Source organism: Salvelinus namaycush, chromosome 21 (assembly GCF_016432855.1).
Source record: "Salvelinus namaycush isolate Seneca chromosome 21, SaNama_1.0, whole genome shotgun sequence".
Lineage (NCBI taxonomy): Eukaryota > Metazoa > Chordata > Actinopteri > Salmoniformes > Salmonidae > Salvelinus > Salvelinus namaycush.
The window spans coordinates 10,959,446-10,981,227 of NC_052327.1; the positions used below are offsets into that span (position 1 = coordinate 10,959,446).

A 21,782-nucleotide genomic window follows, 5' to 3' on the forward strand; every position below is an offset into this window, starting at 1 on the left:
ATTTCCTTGCTCCCTCTCTCAATGTTTTGGAAAGCGATCCGCCCAGGCTCTGATGCTGGAAGTCTGTATTTTGAGGGGAGAGATGTCTCTATGCCCCGAGCTGTGGGTATTTTTCAAATGTCAACATCCGTTACCGCGGCTCTTTAAAGGTTTCATGCTGGCAGAGGGAATGATTGAACTTGCATAAATAGCCCACGAGAAAAACATGATCTACTGTGTGAATTCCCATCCCCAGCAGATGCCTCCTCTCTGGTAATTTATTGAGCATATTTACTGCGCGCCATATTTCTGACAGCATAAAATTAATTTACATGTGGGAGTTAAGGAACACTTTTGAGTGAACAGAGATTATTCACTCAGAGGTATTCACTTAGATTTTTTGGGATTCCACTACCCATACACAACTCTCCTGAAGCTGGTTAGCCACTGTGATGAAACAATTGTAACGGCTGCTCTCCTCCTCTTCGTCTGAAGAGGAGAAGCATGGGTCGGACCAATACGCATCGAGGTATGCAGTCATAATGAATTTATTTAAATGATAGACGAACACGAAACACTTGAGAATTTACAAAATAACAAACGCAGTCAACAGACCTGAACAAACGAACTTACATGACACGAAGAACGCACGAACAGGAAAACAGACTACACAAAACCGAACAAACAAACAAACCGAGACAGTCCCGTGTGGCGCGACAAACACAGACACAGGAGACAACCACCCACAACAATCAATGTGAAAACACCTACCTTAATATGGCTCTCAATCAGAGGAAATGAAAACCACCTGCCTCTAATTGAGAGCCATATCAGGTCACCCTTTAACCAACATAGAAACACATAACATAGACTACCCACCCAAACTCACGCCCTGACCGTCAAACACATACAAAATAACAGAAAACCGGTCAGGAACGTGACAACAATGCCTTCTGCCACAAGATAAGTCCATTTAAATGACCCACTTATGTAATCCAATTTGGACTGCTCTCCTCTCATCGAAAGGAAATTAAGCATACCTGTCCTTTGCCAGAGAATATTTATAAGGATGATTCCATTGTCAGAAGGTAATTATATAATTAGAGATAATGATTAGAGAGAGCGAGTCAGTGAGCCTCCAACGAAACTGAGAGATGCTCGCCAGAGTGGGGTTGTGGTGTGCTGCTCAAACAATGTACTCCATTTGGAGAGGAAGAGGCCAGAGTTATAGGCTTGTCTTCTGTGTGAGGTCATTCGGTAGAAATACGAGGTCTGGGCAGACCGCTCAAGTCTAATAATATACCTTACCGTGCCTGACCAGCCGTTCAGAGTGTATAGATATTTAACACGAATGTTTCACAGTCATTGGGAATTTGTACTTTTCTGTATGCCTCTCTCTGTTCATTAGCTAGGTAACCTTATACCGTAACCCTGTGGGCAGATAATTAGGTCCAGATATACTGAGCATTTGTACCAAGTTCACAGTTAAACTGTTTTTTTCCCCCAGAGGAAATTGACCAAAGAATGTAAAACAAAAATGCCAAATTAAAGTCATAAGAAGGAATAACACAGGGTGAAGACATCATTTCATCCGTGTGTATATCAGACAATATACCACGGGTATGATGCAAAGATTATTGTTTATTGTTCGATTTATGTTGGTAACCAGTTAATAATAATAATAAGGCACATTGGGGGGTTTTGGTATATGGCCAATATACCACAGCTAAGGGCTGTATCCAGGCACTCCGCTTCTGGCCTTATTGTTTAATTGAACCCTATTGCACCTGGTGCAAATTATTATGTAGTTAACCTGGACCTTGTCTCACAACACTTGTAAGTGTCAATCTCTACAATGGGTAAATAACACACTTGATTATAACACATTAGCGTTAAGTCTTATTATGAACTTCCTCCAGTGTTTCCTAACCTATCTGTGTGGTCTCCTAGTACTGGACTGACTACTACCTGCAGTGGAACACCACAGACTACCCTGGAGTTACCAATGTCAGGTTCCCTGACACCCAGATATGGAGGCCTGACATTCTCCTCTACAATAGGTACGTAACACTACTCATACATCATGGTACTGTATTGTGGGATTAAGTCAGTGTGTCGGCTAGCTAGCCAGTAACATTTACTGTTATAATTTGGATTTAAGAGAAGGTGAACCATCATCCATTTGATGCACTTGTGTGTGGTGTTGTCTTTCTTCATTCGATGCCATTCATTCAACACAATTGCTATTCAGCGAACTGAATGTGTTGCATCTTATATCAGATCCGTAATATGTTAAGTACATCAAAAAGAGTAAAAATAGCTTATTTGCCTGTCATGATTTATATTTATTTGTTTAAAAACATCAACGTGACGGGAGTGCCTACGCTAGCAGCCGAGGCTAGTCTGGATATGCTTCCTTATGCTGAGCAATTGTTGTGGAGAGCGTCAGGGACGGAACAGAGCTCCATTTGCATTTAGAGAAGGAGGCCTGATCAAAGATAAGCTCCAATAACTTGTCCAATGTATTGATGTCAGTAGTGTAACGAGCGGGGGCGATATCAGAGGCAGAGAACATCGAGGCCCTGAAGAATGTAGAGACGTTGTAGAGGAACTTTTTAATTAGCACACAGTGTTCTACTGAATTGTTTTTCTGTGTAGACTATCAAACATGTATTTTGCAGATCAGATACAGGTGACACGTTTATTTGAGAGAAACATATAAGTAAATAGAAAAGATTAATGGTTGATGTCTGAGTCAGATGCTGGTAGGCTTATCTTTTTTATGAAGAGATGCTTTCATCTGTACTGCTGTGACTGTATCTTGCAGTGCTACAGCTAGCTAGAGTAACATGGATTTATGTTGGAGAGAAGCACAGACTGATACATTATCAAAGTGGGGGCACTGTGCAGCTCTTGATTTGTTTGTGTGTGTGTTTGTGTCTGTCGTTGTCATTTCTTTGTGTATGGGCTGTCTGTGAAGCAGCTGAGCCTGCTTAATCTGCACATGCTCAACTCTGCTCATTCACATTCTAATGCAACTTCTTCACTAGTGTGTGTGTGTGTGTGTGTGTGTGTGTGTGTGTGTGTGTGTGTGTGTGTGTGTGTGTGTGTGTGTGTGTGTGTGTGTGTGTGTGTGTGTGTGTGTGTGTGTACAGTGTGTGTACAGTGTGTGTACAGTGTGTGTGTGTACAGTGTGTGTGTACAGTGTGTGTACATTGTGTGTGTGTGTACAGTGTGTGTGTACAGTGTGTGTACAGTGTGTGTGTGTACAGTGTGTGTACATTGTGTGTGTGTACAGTGTGTGTGTGTGCAGTGTGTACAGTGTGTGTGTACAGTGTGTGTGTGTGTGTGTGTGTGTGTGTGTGTGTGTGTGTGTGTGTGTGTGTGTGTGTGTGTGTATGGGTGTGTGTACAGTGTGTGTGTGTACAGTGTGTGTACATTGTGTGTGTGTACAGTGTGTGTGTGTGCAGTGTGTACAGTGTGTGTGTGTGTGTGTGTGTGTGTGTGTGTGTGTGTGTGTGTGTGTGTGTGTGTGTGTGTGTGTGTGTGTGTGTGTGTGTGTGTGTGTATGGGTGTGTGTACAGTGTGTGTGTGTGTGTGTACAGTGTGTGTGTACAGTGTGTGTGTGTGTGTGGGGGGGTGTGTGTACAGTGTGTGTGTGTGTGTGTGTGTGTACAGTGTGTGTACAGTGTTTGTGTGTGTGTGTGTGTGTGTGTACAGTGTGTTAGTCTATGTCAGGGTTCCAGAACTGATCCCTTAGGGGATTTTATTTGTCCCCCAATGTTTTCTATTGTTGGACATAAAAGACTGTAAGAACACCAGCAAATCAACTCCATGTATTCCCACACATAATAGCTCTCTAGATATATGGGATCGTATACAAATGTAAGCAAGGTTTGAAATTATTATGTTTTAGTCAAATATTATATCTGTTTGGGCTTCTTGCGGTAAATTTGCCATCTACAAATTATTTGTATTTATGTTCCGGACCCCTGACCATCCTCTCATGAAAAAATTGGCCCACGGCTGAGTCTAGTTGATGATCTATGCTATGCTATTTGTTTTGCACTATGCTGAGTAACTATGATTTACACAGCCCTTGCGCCGGCAGTGACACCCCAGCTCTGCTGAGCTCTTTACGGTCTTGTTTTCCCGCTAAAGCTACAAGGTTAGATTTTATGTGCAAATAAAGCGCTGATGGATGCTAACTGCTAATCTGTGTCCAATGCTCAGCGCTGACGAGAGGTTTGATGCCACCTTCCACACCAACGTCCTAGTCAACTCCACTGGCTACTGCCAGTATCTCCCCCCAGGTAAGCCTCCTTAACTTCTCCTAGATCACAGGGGGAGGTCCATTCTCCTTATTCTCCCTGCAAAAGCCTCCACTGGTATATATCAGTGGGCCTGGAAATTGTGTCAAAATGGTATAGTGGTCAGGAAATAAGCCAGGTCAATTTGGTCAGAGAGGTCCCTCTGGGCCAATAAAAGAAGCCATGAAAAGTTATGGATCTGAATGATGATGCAATCACTCTGTGTTCGTTCCAAGCTTCTGCTATTCATTTAGTTTTTTTCTGCTCCCACAAACAAAGGCCTGTGCCTGTGATGATGAACCTCCCAAATCTAATGGATTAAGTCATGCAGAGCTGATTAACTAGATTCTACACAACGCCATGCCGAATTAGAAGACATGTGAACCACTGTGGGTGTGTGTCGAGTGGGGCTGGCTGACACATGGTCTCCGTCGGGATATGGAGTGCAGTGTAGTCAAATAGCTCCCTATAAGCAAATCAGTCTGTAAATCAGCTTTATGACCTTTAAGAATGTCATTACGACAGGCATTGATTCATCTCAGAGTTATGAACGAGGCAGTGACTGAGATGTGGAAATTGGATGCGGGGGGGGTAATGTCTCTATAAGCTGTCACAACCCTCTCCCATGTCTACCCTACCACCTAGTTTGACCCCATCTTCTCTGACCCAGTAATGTCACCTCCGGGATGTAGACATACAAGTCCCTGACAGTATGTCACCAACAGGGGACCAGCACGACCTACGTGTAAGGAAGGTGATCGCAAAGTGCACCCTGTCTGAGTATCTCCCTCCAGCTGACTGCAGGAATTAGAGAAAAACACAGAGTTGTAACTGACAGAAATCAATAGAGCCACAAACAGCTGCATCATGATAGACAGCGGACATTAATTACTTTGGGGGCTGGATGGACGAAAAGAGGGGGCTATGCAAAACATGACAACCAACCTGCTATCAACGACTAACTAATTCAGTCAAATAGGCCATTCACAAATGTCCAGAGAGACCCTTATTGCAGGGAAAAGTAATCCAACATAGGCAGAATGGCTGCGGCGGAAACGCTTTGCAGACGCTTAGAGATTGGGAACAAATTACATTTTTCTGCCATTTTGTTTTGTGGGGGATCCAGGGCATGTAAATCAAAGAACCCTGTCCCAATCCATCATGCTCAGGCTGGTTTTGCTCTTGCTTCTTCTCCCCCTCTCATATCAACAGTTTTGGAGTTCCCCAGGGCTCCGTTGTTGGCACCCTTATAATGAGGGGGAATTATTATTAATATCCCTCTTTCATCCCATCCTTCCATTCTGTTGACCATTTCTTGATGTATTGCTTCAGTAACAGTTTATACAATTAAGCAAATTTGATGCTTAGGAATCTTCAAGAGCACATGCTACATCGACGTGCGCTGGTTTCCCTTCGATGTCCAGCGCTGTGACCTCAAGTTTGGCTCGTGGACGTACGGGGGCTGGTCTTTAGACCTGCAGATGATAGAGGCGGATGTGACTGGATACATTGCTAATGGAGAGTGGGACCTCGTGGGTAAGTTCAGTCCCGAATGGCAGAGAGCCATAGAAAGCACAGAGTCATGCTCGAAGAAGTCAGGTTTGGTTCTATGATTACTATTTAAAACATCACACAGTTTCCTGTATGTAAGATCTATGCTGGACGTAGTGTGCGAACAAGGGCAGCTCTGTGGATCCACATTCATTGTAATAAAAAAAGAAAGCAGTTAGCAGCCATGACTGAACTAATATTCAAAAGAACAATGGCTTTGATGCCTCTAAAGACATCTGATTGTTGAGGAATGGAACTGGATTTACATAACAATCATTATATGCCTACATTTATTCAACAGCAATTAAAACTGTCCTGCTGTTATTTAGTGAACCCCCTGCAGGGGTGGGTTGGCAGACGCTTCCATGGAGTTCGTTGCACCTGGAGGGGGGGGTCGTATCTAGGCACTATTTGCCAAATCAAGCGCAACAAAGTGTGACGGGCAAGTGGCATTTCAGTTTCCCTGACTGCTGTAAGGAGCCTTACCCTGATGTTTCTTTCGCATGCAGAGCTCTATTCAGAATGGGAATGACACGAAAACACATGAGGCTTTACCACCCCTGATGGAATGGTTCTATTAGGTTATGTTTGCCCCCGCCCTCACCCTCCATAAATGGAATGTCTCCATTTTACATAGACGGAGGAGTCATGTTGGGGGCTAATGATTAACAAAGGCCTGTTCATCGCTCCCTGGGGAGCCAAAACACATCCATGTGCTTCCAAGAGACGGAAATGAAGAAATGGAGAGGGAGAGATAGAGAAACAAAGAGATGATGGAGCAAGAGAGTGAGGAATGTGTCCTTAGGAGACCAACCAATGGAGCATTGAGGCCCCACGTAATAGAAATCGCAGGAAGTAATCTGCCCATTTCACCATCAACATGCTCTATGATTCCCTCCTATATGGGCATATACACAATCCAAACCAATGTTCTAAAGATCATAAGAGTAGTGAAGCATGTAAGAGGACTGTTCACAATATTCACTCCCTGATGTACTTTCTTGATAACAAGAGGCTACTCGTTGAAGCCTGTTATTGGTGTGTTCTGGCAGTGATTATGTAAGAAATAATCTACGAGGGGCTATACGTTCTCTGGAAAATAATGCATGACGTGGAAGGTGTGTTCCACGATGTGCTAGCGGAGTGGAATAAACCTTCCACGGAGTTGCATTATTTTCCAGAGAAAGCATACAGCCCTGAGTTGATTATAACCCTTTCATACCATGGCTATAATTTATCATATTTGCCGCTATAAATATATTGCCAGTAGAAGTGTGGCAACATCCACTGAAGTAGCTAGCAAGTTTAATAGCTAGCTAGACAGCTAAAGTAGTTTCTTTGGAAACCAAACAGACTTGCTACCTTAGCTAACCAAACCTTCATCCTGGCTTGCTATTATAAAAATCGAATTCAACAATGCCAGTAATGTTTTCAGCTCGACTTTTGCTTTCAAAGCAGCTCAAACATAGAACGTGTAAGAATGAACTTCATAGCTATTAAATTATACCGTGCAATTGTACCGTGCGTAATAGGGAAATAATGTACACTCTAGAATGCCCTTTAAGCCAATCAGAAACAAGTATTCAACAATGCCACGGTATAAGATAGTATAACAGTAAACATCTGTGTATACAATAAGGATGCATATACTGTAATTCTCTGTCTGTGTGTGTGATGCAGAGGTCCCCGGACGGAGGAACGAGCGTTTCTATGACTGCTGTAAGGAGCCTTACCCTGACGTGACCTTCACGGTGGTGATGCGTAGACGCACCCTCTACTACGGCCTCAACCTGCTCATCCCCTGTGTCCTCATCTCCACCCTGGCCCTGCTCGTCTTCCTGCTGCCCGCGGATTCTGGAGAGAAGATCTCACTGGGTGAGACTGGGGAGGGTGCGTGTGCGTGAAAGGGTTGTGTGTGTGTGTGTGTGTGTGTGTGAGCGGTGTTTTTAAGGTACTAAATACTAAATACCATGAGGCAGAGCACAAAGGTATGCTTTTCTTCTTGTGATGAAACGGGGCATGTTAGACAGCAGTGTACCCTACTATTATGGTCCGCTCTGTTGCTTTCTATCACAAATGCGTGAGTAACATACGGAACGTTTGTGTGCCGAATGTGTGGTGTCGCTGAATATTCATGTGTGTTTGTGTCCGTGCGTATGAGGGACGTGGCTTTGTAAAGTGCACACTCTTGACTGGCATTCAATCTATGCTAGCAGGACTGACACTCAGCCCAAAGGCCGTCTGTTGAATTCTAGGGCAACTAAACGCCATCCCTTCACTCACCGGACAAGCCACTCCGTCTACATGTCAGAAGAAAAATATTTATTTCACCCATAATGTATTATCTTTCTCTCTGCATGAATATACTGTTATTACAGAACCAAACTTTATATACATTAGAGATGTTTATGTATGTGAAGGTTTTTACATAAATGGCTCTGTATAATTCATCCTATGCCATTTTGACTGATGGGCATGTCTGCAGTTGACCTAAAACAAAAGCAAAAAGCAATTTTGAAAAGGTATGCCTAAATACATTATTCATGCCAGTTGACTTGGCTGCATCTGATTTCATTCATCCACTTTGATTCATTTAGGTGGACTGGCTTTACACAGAGCCCTACCTACAGTAATACACACACACAGGCATACACACGCTGCCAAGCTGAGTTAAAAGAGCATATGTTAACATCACACACATAGCTTGTGACATGCTTAAGCTGCATCTATAGGCTATAGGTAGTTACAGTACAGTACCTAGCCTGTAACCCCCAAAAAGGGGGGGTTAAAAACACAACACATTTAGCCACTGCCTATGGGCACTGCCCAGACTAGCGCCCAATCTTCCCAGTGATGGCAGAGGGGGCCAGATATTTGCGGGGTGCATCTGTTAGAGCAGCGCTGCAGGGGCCAGTCCCCCAAGCCCTCTATGCTTCTGGCCTGCTTGCCTGTCTGCCTGTCTGCGTGCATGACTGGGCTTGAGCTTTGGCTGGAGCCTCAGACCAGATGAACTGGAAATGCCCTCTTGCCTGCCCAGAGAGACCTGGAGATGATTTTGTGTTTTGTGTTTTTGTGAGTCCGTGTGTGTGTATGAAGCAGCCTACTGCCAGAATGAGTTCAACTACGTAGGACCATAATAATATAATTCATATTCAAATTTCTATGCGTAGGATATAGGTGTTTAACATGGGTGTGTTTTTTTTCTTGTTGTATGCAACAAACCACATCTACAGTATGTTATCGTACAATTGATGACAGATACTATTTACAGGTACTTTTAGATGCTTCTAGTTTTCAGAGTAAGAAACGTGGCTGAGCAAACAATATAAATGTTAGAAATTAGAAATGTTTGCTAATTTATTGAAAATGAAATCTAATTTACTTAAGTATTCACACCCCTAAATCAATACATTGTAGAAGCACCTTTGGCAGCGATTACATTTGTGAGACTTTCTGAGGTAAGTCTCTAAGAGCTTTCCAAACCTGGATTGTACAACATTTGCCCATTATTCTTTTCAAAATTCTTCAAGCTCTGTCAAATTGGTTGTTGATCATTGTTAGATAATCATTTTCATACATTTTCAAGAAGACTTAAGTCAAAACTGGAACTAGGAAATCATACTGAAACAGGTTTTCCTCTAGGATTTTGCCTCTCCTTAGCTCTATTCTATTTTTTTTTTATCCTGAAAACACCCCAGTCATTAACGATTACAACCATACCCATTACATGATGCAGCCACCACTATGCTTGAAAATATGGAGAGTGGTACTCCGTAATGTGTTGAATTGGATTTTCCCCAAACATAACACTTTGTATTCAGGACAAAAAATGTTTTGCAGTATTACTGACCTTACAGATAATTGTATGTGTGGGGTACAGAGATAAGGTAGTAATTCCAAAATCATGTTAAACACTATTATTGCACACAGACTGAGTGCATGCAAGTTTATATGTGACTTGTTAAGCACATTTTTACTCCTGAACTTACTTTCCTTAACTCAGGTTCCCGAGTGGCGCAGGGGTCTAAGGCACTGCATCTCAGTGCAAGAGCCGTCATTACAGTCCCTGGTTCGGGTCCAGGCTGTATCACATCCGGCCGTGATTGGGAGTCCCATTGGGCGGCGTACACATTGCTTTCCCCTAAACAATTTATTATGCTCATAGTTAATGTAGAGCATATTGAGACAGTATTATAGAAAACTACATTTTCAAGATACTTCAATTAACTACTTTAGCCACGTCTGCCCACTCTCCCCCTCCCACCTCTTGATTCACTGGATGGCTTATGGTCTGAAATCAATATCTGCTGGCAATGAACTGACTTGAAACTCGGAGTCAAACTGCAAGTAACATTTTCCCAAGTGATACCACAAGATAGTGTGTGTGTGTGTGCGTCTCTGTGTGTGTGCGTGCTGTGTGTGTTTCTGTGTGTCTGCATGCATGTGTGTGTTTCCATTTGTGTCTGTATAAAATGTATCGACTGGGTGCATTGAAGAATACAGTAGTGGTTAATGAGAGGAAAGCGCTCTATCCATCTTGATCCTTGGATCGCCTGGCTTTATTGATCCTCAGAGTTCATTAGAAAACTTTGGGAAGTGTGCTGTTGGTGAGTCATAGCCCACTGTACACTGAAAACAATAAGGTTCTTAAATGGTTCTTCTTCAGCTCTTAAGGTTCCTTGGAGAACTCTTGTCCAATAAAGAACCTTTGAGCTAAGTGGGGGGGGGGGGGGGGGGGGGGGGGGGGTTCTTAATGGTGCATCTACAGTCTTCAGAATTCGAAAAGGTTCTTGAAATGTATGGAAGCCTGCAGATGTGTCCCTTTCATAGAACACAGAAAATTGGCCATTGTCAACTTGTGTTGAATTTCAGTGTAACATTTCTAGTGTTGATTCAGGAGTTAAATTAACACTCAGTGATGTAAAAGAACCCCAGTGTTGGTGTTAATAACCAGAGCTGAACCAAAACCATGCCCTTCATTATCTTATTTCCCAGATGTTCTTTTGCAGGTTTGATTTTTGAATTGTTTGTTTCAATATCTATGTTTTTGCATGTGCATTGATTGATTAATTGATTTTAGACTACTGAAATATAAATAACATAAATTGTTCTAAAATATTCAAATCTGTTACTTGGACTTGTTGCAAAAGTTACTGAAATGATTGTTCCAGTTTAGATGCTTTAGGTAGTCTGATATCTTAGTCTTCCCTACCCTGGCAATCATTCTGAATGCAGGTTGTGGGTGAATAAAAATGAAAATGTTGCATATCCCCACACTGGCTGGATTTCAACAGAAATTACACATCACTTTGCACGCCAACATAATGTAACTTGCAGGCCTAATGTGGCCTGTAAACCACGAGTTTCAGGCCACTGCTTAGGGTAAAACTAGCCACTCAAAATAAGCCCTTGTGAAATGTGTATTGTATTGTCTTAAAGAATGTAATTGTAATGATAACATATTAATTTAGGATCTAATGGTGAAGGCCACAGGACTGAAAATGAATGAATGTAATAGCTATATCTCTGTCACTAGCAAACACAGTCATGGGTGGTACTGGTAACTCTAAAATTCAATTGAAAGGCACCCTGGGAAAGATGCAAAAATGGCTTAAAACCATACAGCAGGGCTATTCAATCCCGGACCTAGAGGGCTGAAACATTTCTGGTTCTTCAGAGACCCTAAAATGGTTCCATTATGACATCGCTCTCAATAACCTTATTTGGTTCCAACTTGCACCTTTATTTTTAAGAGTGTTGGTTGAAGGGGTTTGCTTCTCTAGCTCTAGAACAGCAGTCACTAACCGGGCGATCATGAACTGGTTGATCTCCAAGGCATGCCTAGTCGATCGCCAAACATTTCTGTAATTTCTGTTTTTTATTTTTTATTCGTCACACGCTGTTGGCGGTAGTTGCACCCGATTCAGCTGCCCTACGTGCCTGGTAGGCAGCGTGTTCCAATTTTGAATCATTTCATATGTCTGAAGATGCAAACGATTTCATATGTCTGAAGATGCAAACGTCTTTCCCATTGGGCCCGGGAGAAGCAAATCAAGTACACTATAGGCCTACCACTTGCCAATCGGATGGCTCTGATTACCGTGTCTGCAATAAGGCAGCAGGTGTAAAATAAATCTACAGTAAAGTTGAGACTGTGAGATTTCGAAACTTTGAAAACCATGACTAGAGAGAGATTCTGTCAACGAACACAAAGAGCTGCTGTTTTTATGAGTGAGTTCATGTTTAAGTTTTTACTCTAGCACTGTCAACACTTTATATTCAACACTTTTATAAGCCATAAAGTGCGTGTTCTCTCAACGTCCACTCAAGCTACAACCAACACTACAGCTGTAATGAAGGAGTAGGAAAGTGTATCGATAGGCTTGCATTGTTATTATTAGCGGCTTGGGTCTTTTTTAATATTGAGGAATGTTTCACTTTCTCTGGTCATAGGAGTAACAACATGAATTTGTGCATGAGGCAGAAATAATGTAGTGTGACTCGAGTTTCGCCATCAGCTGGAAGATGGTGTCCCTTTTTGGTCTGTGTCAGTGGAGGGACACTGAGAGGCAGACCCTCAGTCTGCTGCTCTCTCCCTCCGCTGAGACTGACCATCTGATGCAGGCTCCATCAGCCCAGTAAATAAAAAATAAAAAAGCAAATTATTTCAATATATGTTCACTCAGATTTATTACCGTTGTGAATATATAGTCTACCTCAAATGTTGAAATATAATTTTAAAACATATTCTGAGAAGAACAACAATGCATTGGCAGGGCAATTCAAGCAAGAGGCGTCATTACAGTCCATGGTTCGGATCCAGGCTGTATCACATCCAACTCTGATTGGGAGTCCCATCGGGCGGCGTACAATTGGCCCATCGTCGTCCGAGTTTGACCGGGGTAGGCCGTCATTGTAAATAAGACTTTGTTCTTAACTGATTTGCCTCGTTAAATAAATAAATTGTCTTAAACAGAAGTTTCGGGAGATCAGGGTAGAGAAGTAGTTCGCTCTTGCATCTTTAACCGCAACAAGTAAGTTCTCATCAGATCCTTCATTATCTCGTAGAACACTTGAAGTTTACAGGCCTTCCATTTACATTCAGCCTTTCTAAGTTCACTTCTAATGAATGAGCTACCCTCTTCTAATTTGTACATTGGTTGCAAAATGGTTGAAAATAACATTTCTCTCTTTTACAAAAACCACAATAATGACTATGATAACATGATAATAACTATAATACAGATAAGCACTATGATGGCATGATGATAACATGATAATCACTATGATACCATGATAATCACTATGATACCATGATGATAGCACGATAATCACTTTGATAACATGATAACCACTGTGATAACGCGATAATCACTATGATAACATGCGAATCACGATGATACCTTGATAATAACTATGATACGATAACATGATAACAGCATGCCTGGTGATGTACAGTAGGTTCTGTCTTCTAATGGTCGGTCTGTCTGTCTCTCCCTCTTTTTCTTCCTTTCTCCAGGTATCACTGTGCTGCTCTCTCTAACTGTCTTCATGCTCCTGGTAGCTGAAATCATGCCGGCCACCTCCGACTCTGTTCCTCTCATAGGTAAGTGCTCAGGGAGACCTTCATCCTCATCCTACTCCATCTATCCATTTTCTCATCTGTCCATTTCTCCAGCCATCTGTTCTTACCAGTCATCCATTCATGCCTTCCATCTATCCATCTGTCCCCTCTGTCACCACATTCGTAAGACGAACCGGCCCTCAATGACTGAGGTAGAAAGAGCTGATGAAACAGAAAAAGTGACACACACTCTTTTTAAAGCGAAACTGGGTGGCACCTCCGAGCTCATTTGTCACATACAGTGACGCTACAGTATACAGTAGGTCATTAATCGGTTGGACTGATGAGATATAAGTGCAATCACTCACCCATGAGACCTGGGGTGTGTTTATAAGCACCAAATGGAGGGAAAACATACTGAAACAGCAAGGGACTACCTGAACTTGGTCATTAATAAATGATCGTTTTTGTTATCCGTTGCAAAATGTTTTACTACGCTGTGCCCTAATGAATAGAACAACCCTGACTACGTAGCATCTGAGACCTCCGCGCTCAAGTGGCAGGCAGTCAGTCTGGCAAGCAAATGGGTCAATGGATTAATTTGACAAGCAAATTAAAAAATAGAGACTTGGCGTTGATTGCAGTGCCGCATGGGAGTATAGTTTGCAGTTTCTTTTTATAATTTGATGAATATATATTGATATTGATATTGAGCAATGCTCAAAGCAATGGATGTTCGTGTGTAATCTTTTCTGCTAATGAATCTGCAGCTCAAGCCCAATTACTGTCATATTTTTACCAATGGCAGATATTTATATTCTTAAACATATTGATATCCTCATCTCAGCTATTTCCCTGCGTGCCACCCAATTGCTTCCACAGTATCTTCAAGCTATCCAATAAAGAGAGGCCAGATCCCCCCTAACATGATATGATGGCCCATTCGGTCTCTGCCTTGAGGAACATATTCAGCTTGCCAGGGCTGGCTCTAACCAAATCATACTATGTCTGTCATTGACTGACATATTTGAGGAAAATTTGCACTACCAAATTTCGAAATTGCACCCTGTGTTGCATAGTCTGCGTATAGGGCAAGTCGGTCCTGCAGCTTGCCATAGCGTTCAGAGAGATTAGAGATAGACATGTTGTATTTTCTGCAGACATCCTTTATTAGCTACATTTTTATCTTCGACATTCTGAACATTGCGACCGACTGAACACCAGGCACGGTTCAGATGCTCATCTCTGAGAGGCTCTTTTTCAGGGCATATATCAGTATGCAAGACAGTATACCTCCTGCTGTGTGGCTCAGTCGTTAACAGCATGGCACAAGTAATGCCAGGGTTGCGGGTCCAATTCCCAAAGGGATCACATACACATACTATGTATGCACTCACTGTACTGTAAGTCGCTTTGGATAAAAGCATCTGCTCTGTGGCATATATTAACTGAATGTGCCCTTGGTCTCCAGCCATAGTATATAATCCCCTATGATTCCTCTGAGTTATGCCGTGCCTCTCTCTCTCTCGCTCTCTCGCTCTCTCGCTCTCTCGCTCTCTCTTTGTATTCCAGCCCAGTACTTTGCCACCACCATGGTCATCGTGGGCCTGTCCGTCATCGCCACTGTCCTGGTCCTCCAGTACCACCATCATGACCCGGACGGAGCCAAAATGCCAAAGTGGGTGAGTCCGTGTCCGTCTTTCCATCCCCGCCCATTCCCTCGTTCTGCATTCACTTGGAACGCCGGATACACTCGGAATTCCGAATGCTGACATTCCATTAAGGTAGAATTGGACCTGAAGGTTAAGGGTTCTACATCAGCGGACCAGCGGCTGCTCCTTGCTCTGAGGTGTGTGTGTGTGTGTGTGTGTGTGTGTGTGTGTGTGTGTGTGTGTGTGTGTGTGTGTGTGTGTGTGTGTGTGTGTGTGTGTGTGTGTGTGTGTGTGTGTGTGTGTTAGTCAGGGTTAGTGGGCAGTTTGAGCATTGGCGTGAGAGGAATGCCAATGTAGTTTGAAGAAGAGGGGAGGGGAGGAGAGACTGCTGGCCAGGCTTGAAGGGCAGATGGAAGTGAGTGGAGAGGGCACAGAACTTTGGAAACTGCCAAAAATGTGGATGATGCAATTATAAGCCTTATTAAACAAGATAAAGATTCATACATGCTAATAACAAGATGTAAGCCATTATATCGGCAGGCTACCAGAGGTTATTACAACACTTTTTCTAGAGCAGGAATGTTAATTTATTATGTACTGTGTGTGTACAGTATGTGTGTCGTCATATGTTTTCTGTGATCTGAACTTGTGCTTGACATAGTAATCTGGTTCATTACGGAATAAGACTTATATACAGTTGAAGTCGGAAGTTTACATACACTTAGGTTGGAGTCATTAAAACCTGTTTTTCAACCCCTCCACAAATATCTTGTTAACAAACTATAGTTTTGGCAAGTCGGTTAGGACATCTACTTTGTGCATGACACAAGTAGTTTTTCCAACAATTGTTTACAGACAGATTATTTCACTTATAATTCACTGTATCAGTCTCAGACCGCCACAACTCTGGTTCATCCTTCGGAGCAATTTCCAAACGCCTGAAGATACCACTTTCATCTGTACGAACAATAGTATGCAAGTATAAACACCATGGGACCACGCAGCCGTCATACCGCTCAGGAAGGAGACGTGTTCTGTCTCCTAGAGATGAACGTACTTTGGTGCGAAAAGTGCAAATCAATCCCAGAACAACAGCAAAGGACCTTGTGAAGATGCTGGAGGAAACATGTACAAAAGTATCTATATCCACAGTAAAACGAGGCCTATATCGACATAACCTGAAAGGCCGCTCAGCAAGGAAGAAGCCACTGCTCCAAAACTGCATAAAAAAGCCAGACTATGGTTTGCAACTGCACATGGGGACAAAGATCATACTTTTTGGAGAAATGTCCTCTGGTCTGATGAAACAAAAATATAACTATTTGGCCATAATGACCATCGTTATGTTTGGAGGAAAAAGGGGGAGGCTAGCAAGCCGAAGAACACCATCCCAACCGTGAAGCACAGGGGTGGCAGCATCATGTTGTGGGGGTGTTTTGCTGCAGGAGGATCTGGTGCACTTCACAAAATAGATGGCATCATGAGGGAGGTAAAGTATGTGGATATATTGAAGCAACATCTCAAGACATCAGTCAGGAAGTTAAAGCTTGGTCGCAAATGGGTCTTCCAAATGGACAATGACCCCAAGCATACTTCCAAAGTTGTGGCAAAATGGCTTAAGGACAACAAAGTCAAGGTATTGGAGTGGCCATCACAAAGCTCTGACCTCAATCCTATAGAAAATTTGTGGGCAGAACTGAAAAAGCGTGTGTGAGCAAGGAGGCCTACAAACCTGACTCAGTTACACCAGCTCTGTCAGGAGGAATGGGCCACAATTCATCCAACTTATTGTGGGAAGCTTGTGGAAGGCTACCTGAAACGTTTGACCCAAGTTAAACAATTTAAAGGAAATGCAATCAAATACTAATTGAGTGTATGTAAACTTCTGACCCACTGGGAATGTGATGAAAGAAATAAAAGCTGAAATAAATCACTGTCTACTATTATTCTGACATTTCACATTCTTAAAATATAGTGGTGTTCCTAAGACAGGGAATTTTTACTAGGATTAAATGTCAGGAATTGTGAAAACTGAGTTTAAATGTATTTGGCTGAGGTGTACGTAAACTTCCGACTTAAATTGTATTTTATGGAGCAGATCTATATGATTTGAAAAATTTTGTAAACTGATATTTTTTCTCTAAAACATGTATAGCTACAGTATACCAAGAGAACATAATCAGAGTGAAAAGCCATGTTAAAATTGTCAGCGTCTGTGTTAGAATTGGGAGCTAATGCACAATGCTTGCATAGTGATCATCTCCTGTTCATGTTTCTCTCCTCTGGTGTTGATATTCTATTCTTGTCTCTCCTCCCCCTGGTCTACATAAACACACAAACACTGACACGCTTACACACACACACTTTCTCTCTCTCTCTCACTCTCTCACTCCCACACATCCCCACAAAGACACGTGTTGTGCTCCTGAACTGGTGCGCATGGTTCCTGCGTATGAAGCGGCCCGGCGAGGAGCGTGTGCGTCTGGCCTGCCACAACAAGCATCCGCGCAACAGCCTCTCCAGTGTGGAGCTCAGTATGAGCCAGGGGACCCTCCAGCCCACCAATGGCAACATGCTCTACATCGGCTTCCGGGGCATGGAGGGCATGCACTACACCACCACCCCCGACTCAGGCGTCATCTGCTCCAGGCTGGTGGGGGCAGGGGACGAGGAGGTGCTGCTACCCGGGGCCGGGCTGCCCAACTTGGGCAGCGTGGCAGGCGGCACCGGGGTGGGGGTGGCGAGCCCCGTGGACTCCGACATGTCCAAGATCCTGGAGGAGGTGCGCTACATCGCCAAGCGCTTCCGGGGCCAGGACGAGGACGAGTCGCTGTGCAATGAGTGGAAGTTTGCGGCATCTGTGATTGACCGGCTGTGCCTGATGGCGTTCTCTGTGTTCACCATCCTCTGCACCATCGGCATCCTCATGTCAGCGCCAAACTTCGTGGAGGCCATCTCCAAAGACTTCTTCACCTGAGCGGGCTGTGTTGTGTTGGAGGATGGGTGTGTGTGTGTGTGTGTGTGTGTGTGTGTGTGTGTGTGTGTGTGTGTGTGTGTGTGTGTGTGTGTGTGTGTGGGTGGGACGGGGGTGGGGGTGTACATATATGCACACACAAGCACACACAAAAGCACACACATGTACAGTCTCACACACAAGCTCACGTATACACACACACACACATTCCCACCTGCACTCACACACATGTATTGTATACTGTTTATATCCCAAACACATCTTTACCTATGACTTATATAAGCTGACTACCCCACTCTTCAGTATTTTCACATTTTTCACATACGTTACTGTATTTAGAGTGGCTATTATAATGGCACAACTTATAGCAATACAAATGTGTTCATCCTATGTGGTGTGAATCTGTGATCAATTGAGGTCTTCATCAACAATGACTGTGTATATATTAAGTAGCACATTGGGGATGTTCCAGAAAGCAGGATCATTGAGTTAACCAGCTAGCTAACTGAAATCCATATTTTTGAGAAATATACACTTGAAATTGGCATAGTATATATTAATCAACAATCAAAAAACGCATATTCAAGCTGAGCTAAATTAAACAGAAATTCAAGAGATATATATGGTTGTTAATATGTTAGCTAGATAACTTAAGGATTTATTTTATTTTATCACAGGCTATTGGAAGAATACATGGGTCAAAATGTTTGTTCCAAAAAAGATTGGTGTTTGTAGTGTTCATTCATGTACAGTACATGTAAAATGGAAAAAGTAGTTTCCATTGTTTATGCCTTTCAAAGGAAATCTCTGTAACGTTCATGCTGAGTTTCTCTCAATCTAAAGCTCGTTCCATAGATTTGCTCGAGTGAATTGAAGAGACTGCCCCAATTGCAAAATGTAGATCATTTCTGTTTTCTTTCCTTCTGCATTATACGTTCAATTCCCAAGAGAACAGCCATGCCAGTAATACTTGTAACATAGTGTGTTGGACTTGTGATTTTTGTGCTATTTATTCTTTGTTTCACAATTGCACTGCTTTGTGTCACTGACCCATTTGACATGCATGGAACCTATGACATTTGACGTAAGTGTTTGGACGAAAAGCGTATAATGAGGGAGTTCAGGTGCAGTGGAGTGCAGTGATCCCTAGTGTCACCCTGGAATGAAGGACACGTTCTGCTCGAATACTTCAGGTGTGTATTCACCAGGAACCAAACGGGAAGGATCTAACTAAATGTGTCCAATGAGAAACTCTTGTTTTCATTGGTAACCGTTTTTCCATTGCCAAACGTTTTGCAGCAGTTTGCTACGTTGTGCAGTAATGAATACACACCCAGGTGATAGCTCAATCTCTTTCAAAATGGTTTCATACCTTCTGAATATGACCCTGGCTTAGGTTTTCCATCGCCCTCTGTTCTCCTCAACTGTTCCTCTGTACTGTAAAAGCAATATGGGAGCCTACCGCTCTTCCCGTCCACCTTTATCATTTAACCCTTAACCTTTGTCATTTATGTGCACTTGTATCCATGCCCAGAATACATTTTGATCCATGCACAAAAATAAATGTATTTTTCTAGATGTCACATGATGTGTATGAAGCCTGCGTTCAATTATTAATGTTTCTATGGATGAAGTGTCACAGGATGGAAGATTGAATTTTTTACATATATTTTTAGGATTTGTTTTTTATTGGAGGAGAAATAGGCAGAGAGTGTGTCACGAAGGCAGTGGGCCGGATTCTAAACCACGACGATACTGGCTGTAGGTGGTGGCACTAACCCACCGTTTTCCAAACTCGGTCCTCGGGACCCCAAGAGGTGCACGTTTTGTTTTTTGCCCTAACACTACACAGCTATATTTGATTATTTGAATCAGCTGTGTAGTGCTAGGGCAAAAACCCCTTGGGGTCCTGAGGACCGAGTTAGAGAAACCCTGCATTAACCGCTAGTCCACCCAGGCCACAGTATACCTTTCTAATTCTACAGAATGCAATTTAGATCTATCTATCTGTGTGTGTGTGTGTGTGTGTGTGTGTGTGTGTGTGTGTGTGTGTGTGTGTGTGTGTGTGTGTGTGTGTGTGTGTGTGTGTGTGTGTGTGTGTGTGTGTGTGTGTGTGTGTGTGTGTGTGTGTGTGTGTGTGTGTGTGGATCAGACAGTGAGGGGTACTACAGTCTTCTGTAATGTCACCTCTTGAAACAGGGTCACTGCGAATCACTGCGCTCTCCTAATCCGCTCTTGTAAACCTGTTCCTTTTTTTATTACAGCCACGAAGCCTCACTAATGACTTGTTGGAGGAGACACTTTCCTGTGTAGCACACATTCTTACAGAGAACGGTTCTCTGCTGCTTAGACAGCCAGGTACAGTGAAGTACACGTTTGTGGGCCAAATGGCGCACTATGTAGGGAATATGGTGGCATTTGGGACGTACGAGTTAATTCGCCGTGCTTGTTACTAACGCATTAGCGTTACTGTCATGATGTGCATGTCCATCTGGAAACAAGAATTATCATTAAGCAAACTGGTGTGAGCAGGAAACTGGAAACTAACATGGCAACAAAAAAGAGAAAACCGTGGACTGAGAGAATAACTCGGTCAAGCACAGTACACAGACAGGCGAACAGTAAACATTGGTTTTAGCCCCACCAGCCAACTCACAGAATGGGTTGCAGTTGTAGCCTTCCCTTTTCACACTAAAAACCAACCCAAACCAAACTTCTGTCTCTGAACTTTTCTTTCCACATTGTCCTTTTGAGTTCCTGCAACTATGGTGGATGTGTAACCAACCCAGCCCAGTACAGGTTGGTTTGGCTCTGTTCAGTGTGGCTCTCTAGTGTACAGTATCAGCCCTAAAAACAAGTGAAGAAATATCCCCGGTAATTCTATCCTTTGGTTTGTAAAGTAAAAATAACAGTCCCTTTAACTTGAAAATTTCAAATTGAAACTGTTCTTTTGAATAGAGGCGTCCATAGGATTTATTCAACTCAGTGGCTTATCGCTTGTGAACACACAAACACACACACATGCACACACTCTATACGAGGCCCCCTGAGGAGTGACTGTAAAATTTAGAAAGATTTCTTGGCCGTCGGACCCATCTACTCTCGGAGGCTGACATCACACAGATGTGTTGGTTATTAATATCTTATTGTTAGTGAAAGAGAGCATGAATGGGCCAGATGGCAGAGCCTTGGGAGGAACCCTTAAGAGTAGAAAGGGAAAGCACACTAAACAATACGAGAACGGAAGCAGACATTTTGGCCCAAGAAGTATTGTCGGCGCACTGGCCTCTTTATGAAGCCCATTATTATTGTCGTGAAGATGATGCAGTGTGCGTGCGTGTGTGCGTGTCCATGTGTGTGCATGCAGCCAGCCCTGTGTATAGAGAAATATAGGAATCCACAAACCGGGAGACTGATCCGCCTTGTGTGTTGGACAGGAGAGGGGTGAAGCCCTGGCAGCTGCTGGGCGAGGTAATAGTGTCATCCCGGGGTCACAGACTGGAGAAGCTGGTTCAAACATTGGCCATTCGCCCAGATGAGGAGCGCAGCACTTGGCCTTGTGAGCACGGCGCACTTCAACTGAATTGAACTCACTGTGGAAAAAGTGTTAAACAACTAGAGGAAACCCATTGGCCCTAAAACATTTACGGTCAAGGCATCTTCCAATGCTTCCCTCACAAACAAATAGTTGTATATTTAGTATGATAATGCTACTGTTCCAAAAATACTTATTTTTAACAACAAAAAATAGA

At 43.0% G+C, this 21,782-nt stretch overlaps 1 protein-coding gene across 1 annotated transcript in view; it reads left to right on the forward strand.

Moving 5' to 3' along the window:
* Window positions 1-18,071, forward strand: part of LOC120066562 (neuronal acetylcholine receptor subunit alpha-7) — a 30,423-nt gene extending 12,352 nt beyond the window's left edge. Inside the window, exons 4-10 of the mRNA XM_039017988.1 lie at window positions 1,930-2,039; window positions 4,213-4,292; window positions 5,658-5,825; window positions 7,521-7,715; window positions 13,360-13,446; window positions 14,977-15,086; window positions 17,467-18,071. Of these exons, the coding sequence (XP_038873916.1) occupies window positions 1,930-2,039; window positions 4,213-4,292; window positions 5,658-5,825; window positions 7,521-7,715; window positions 13,360-13,446; window positions 14,977-15,086; window positions 17,467-18,033 (1,317 nt within the window). The 3' untranslated portion in view covers window positions 18,034-18,071. The remainder of the gene's footprint in view (window positions 1-1,929; window positions 2,040-4,212; window positions 4,293-5,657; window positions 5,826-7,520; window positions 7,716-13,359; window positions 13,447-14,976; window positions 15,087-17,466) is intronic.
* The last annotated feature ends 3,711 nt before the right edge of the window (window positions 18,072-21,782 follow it).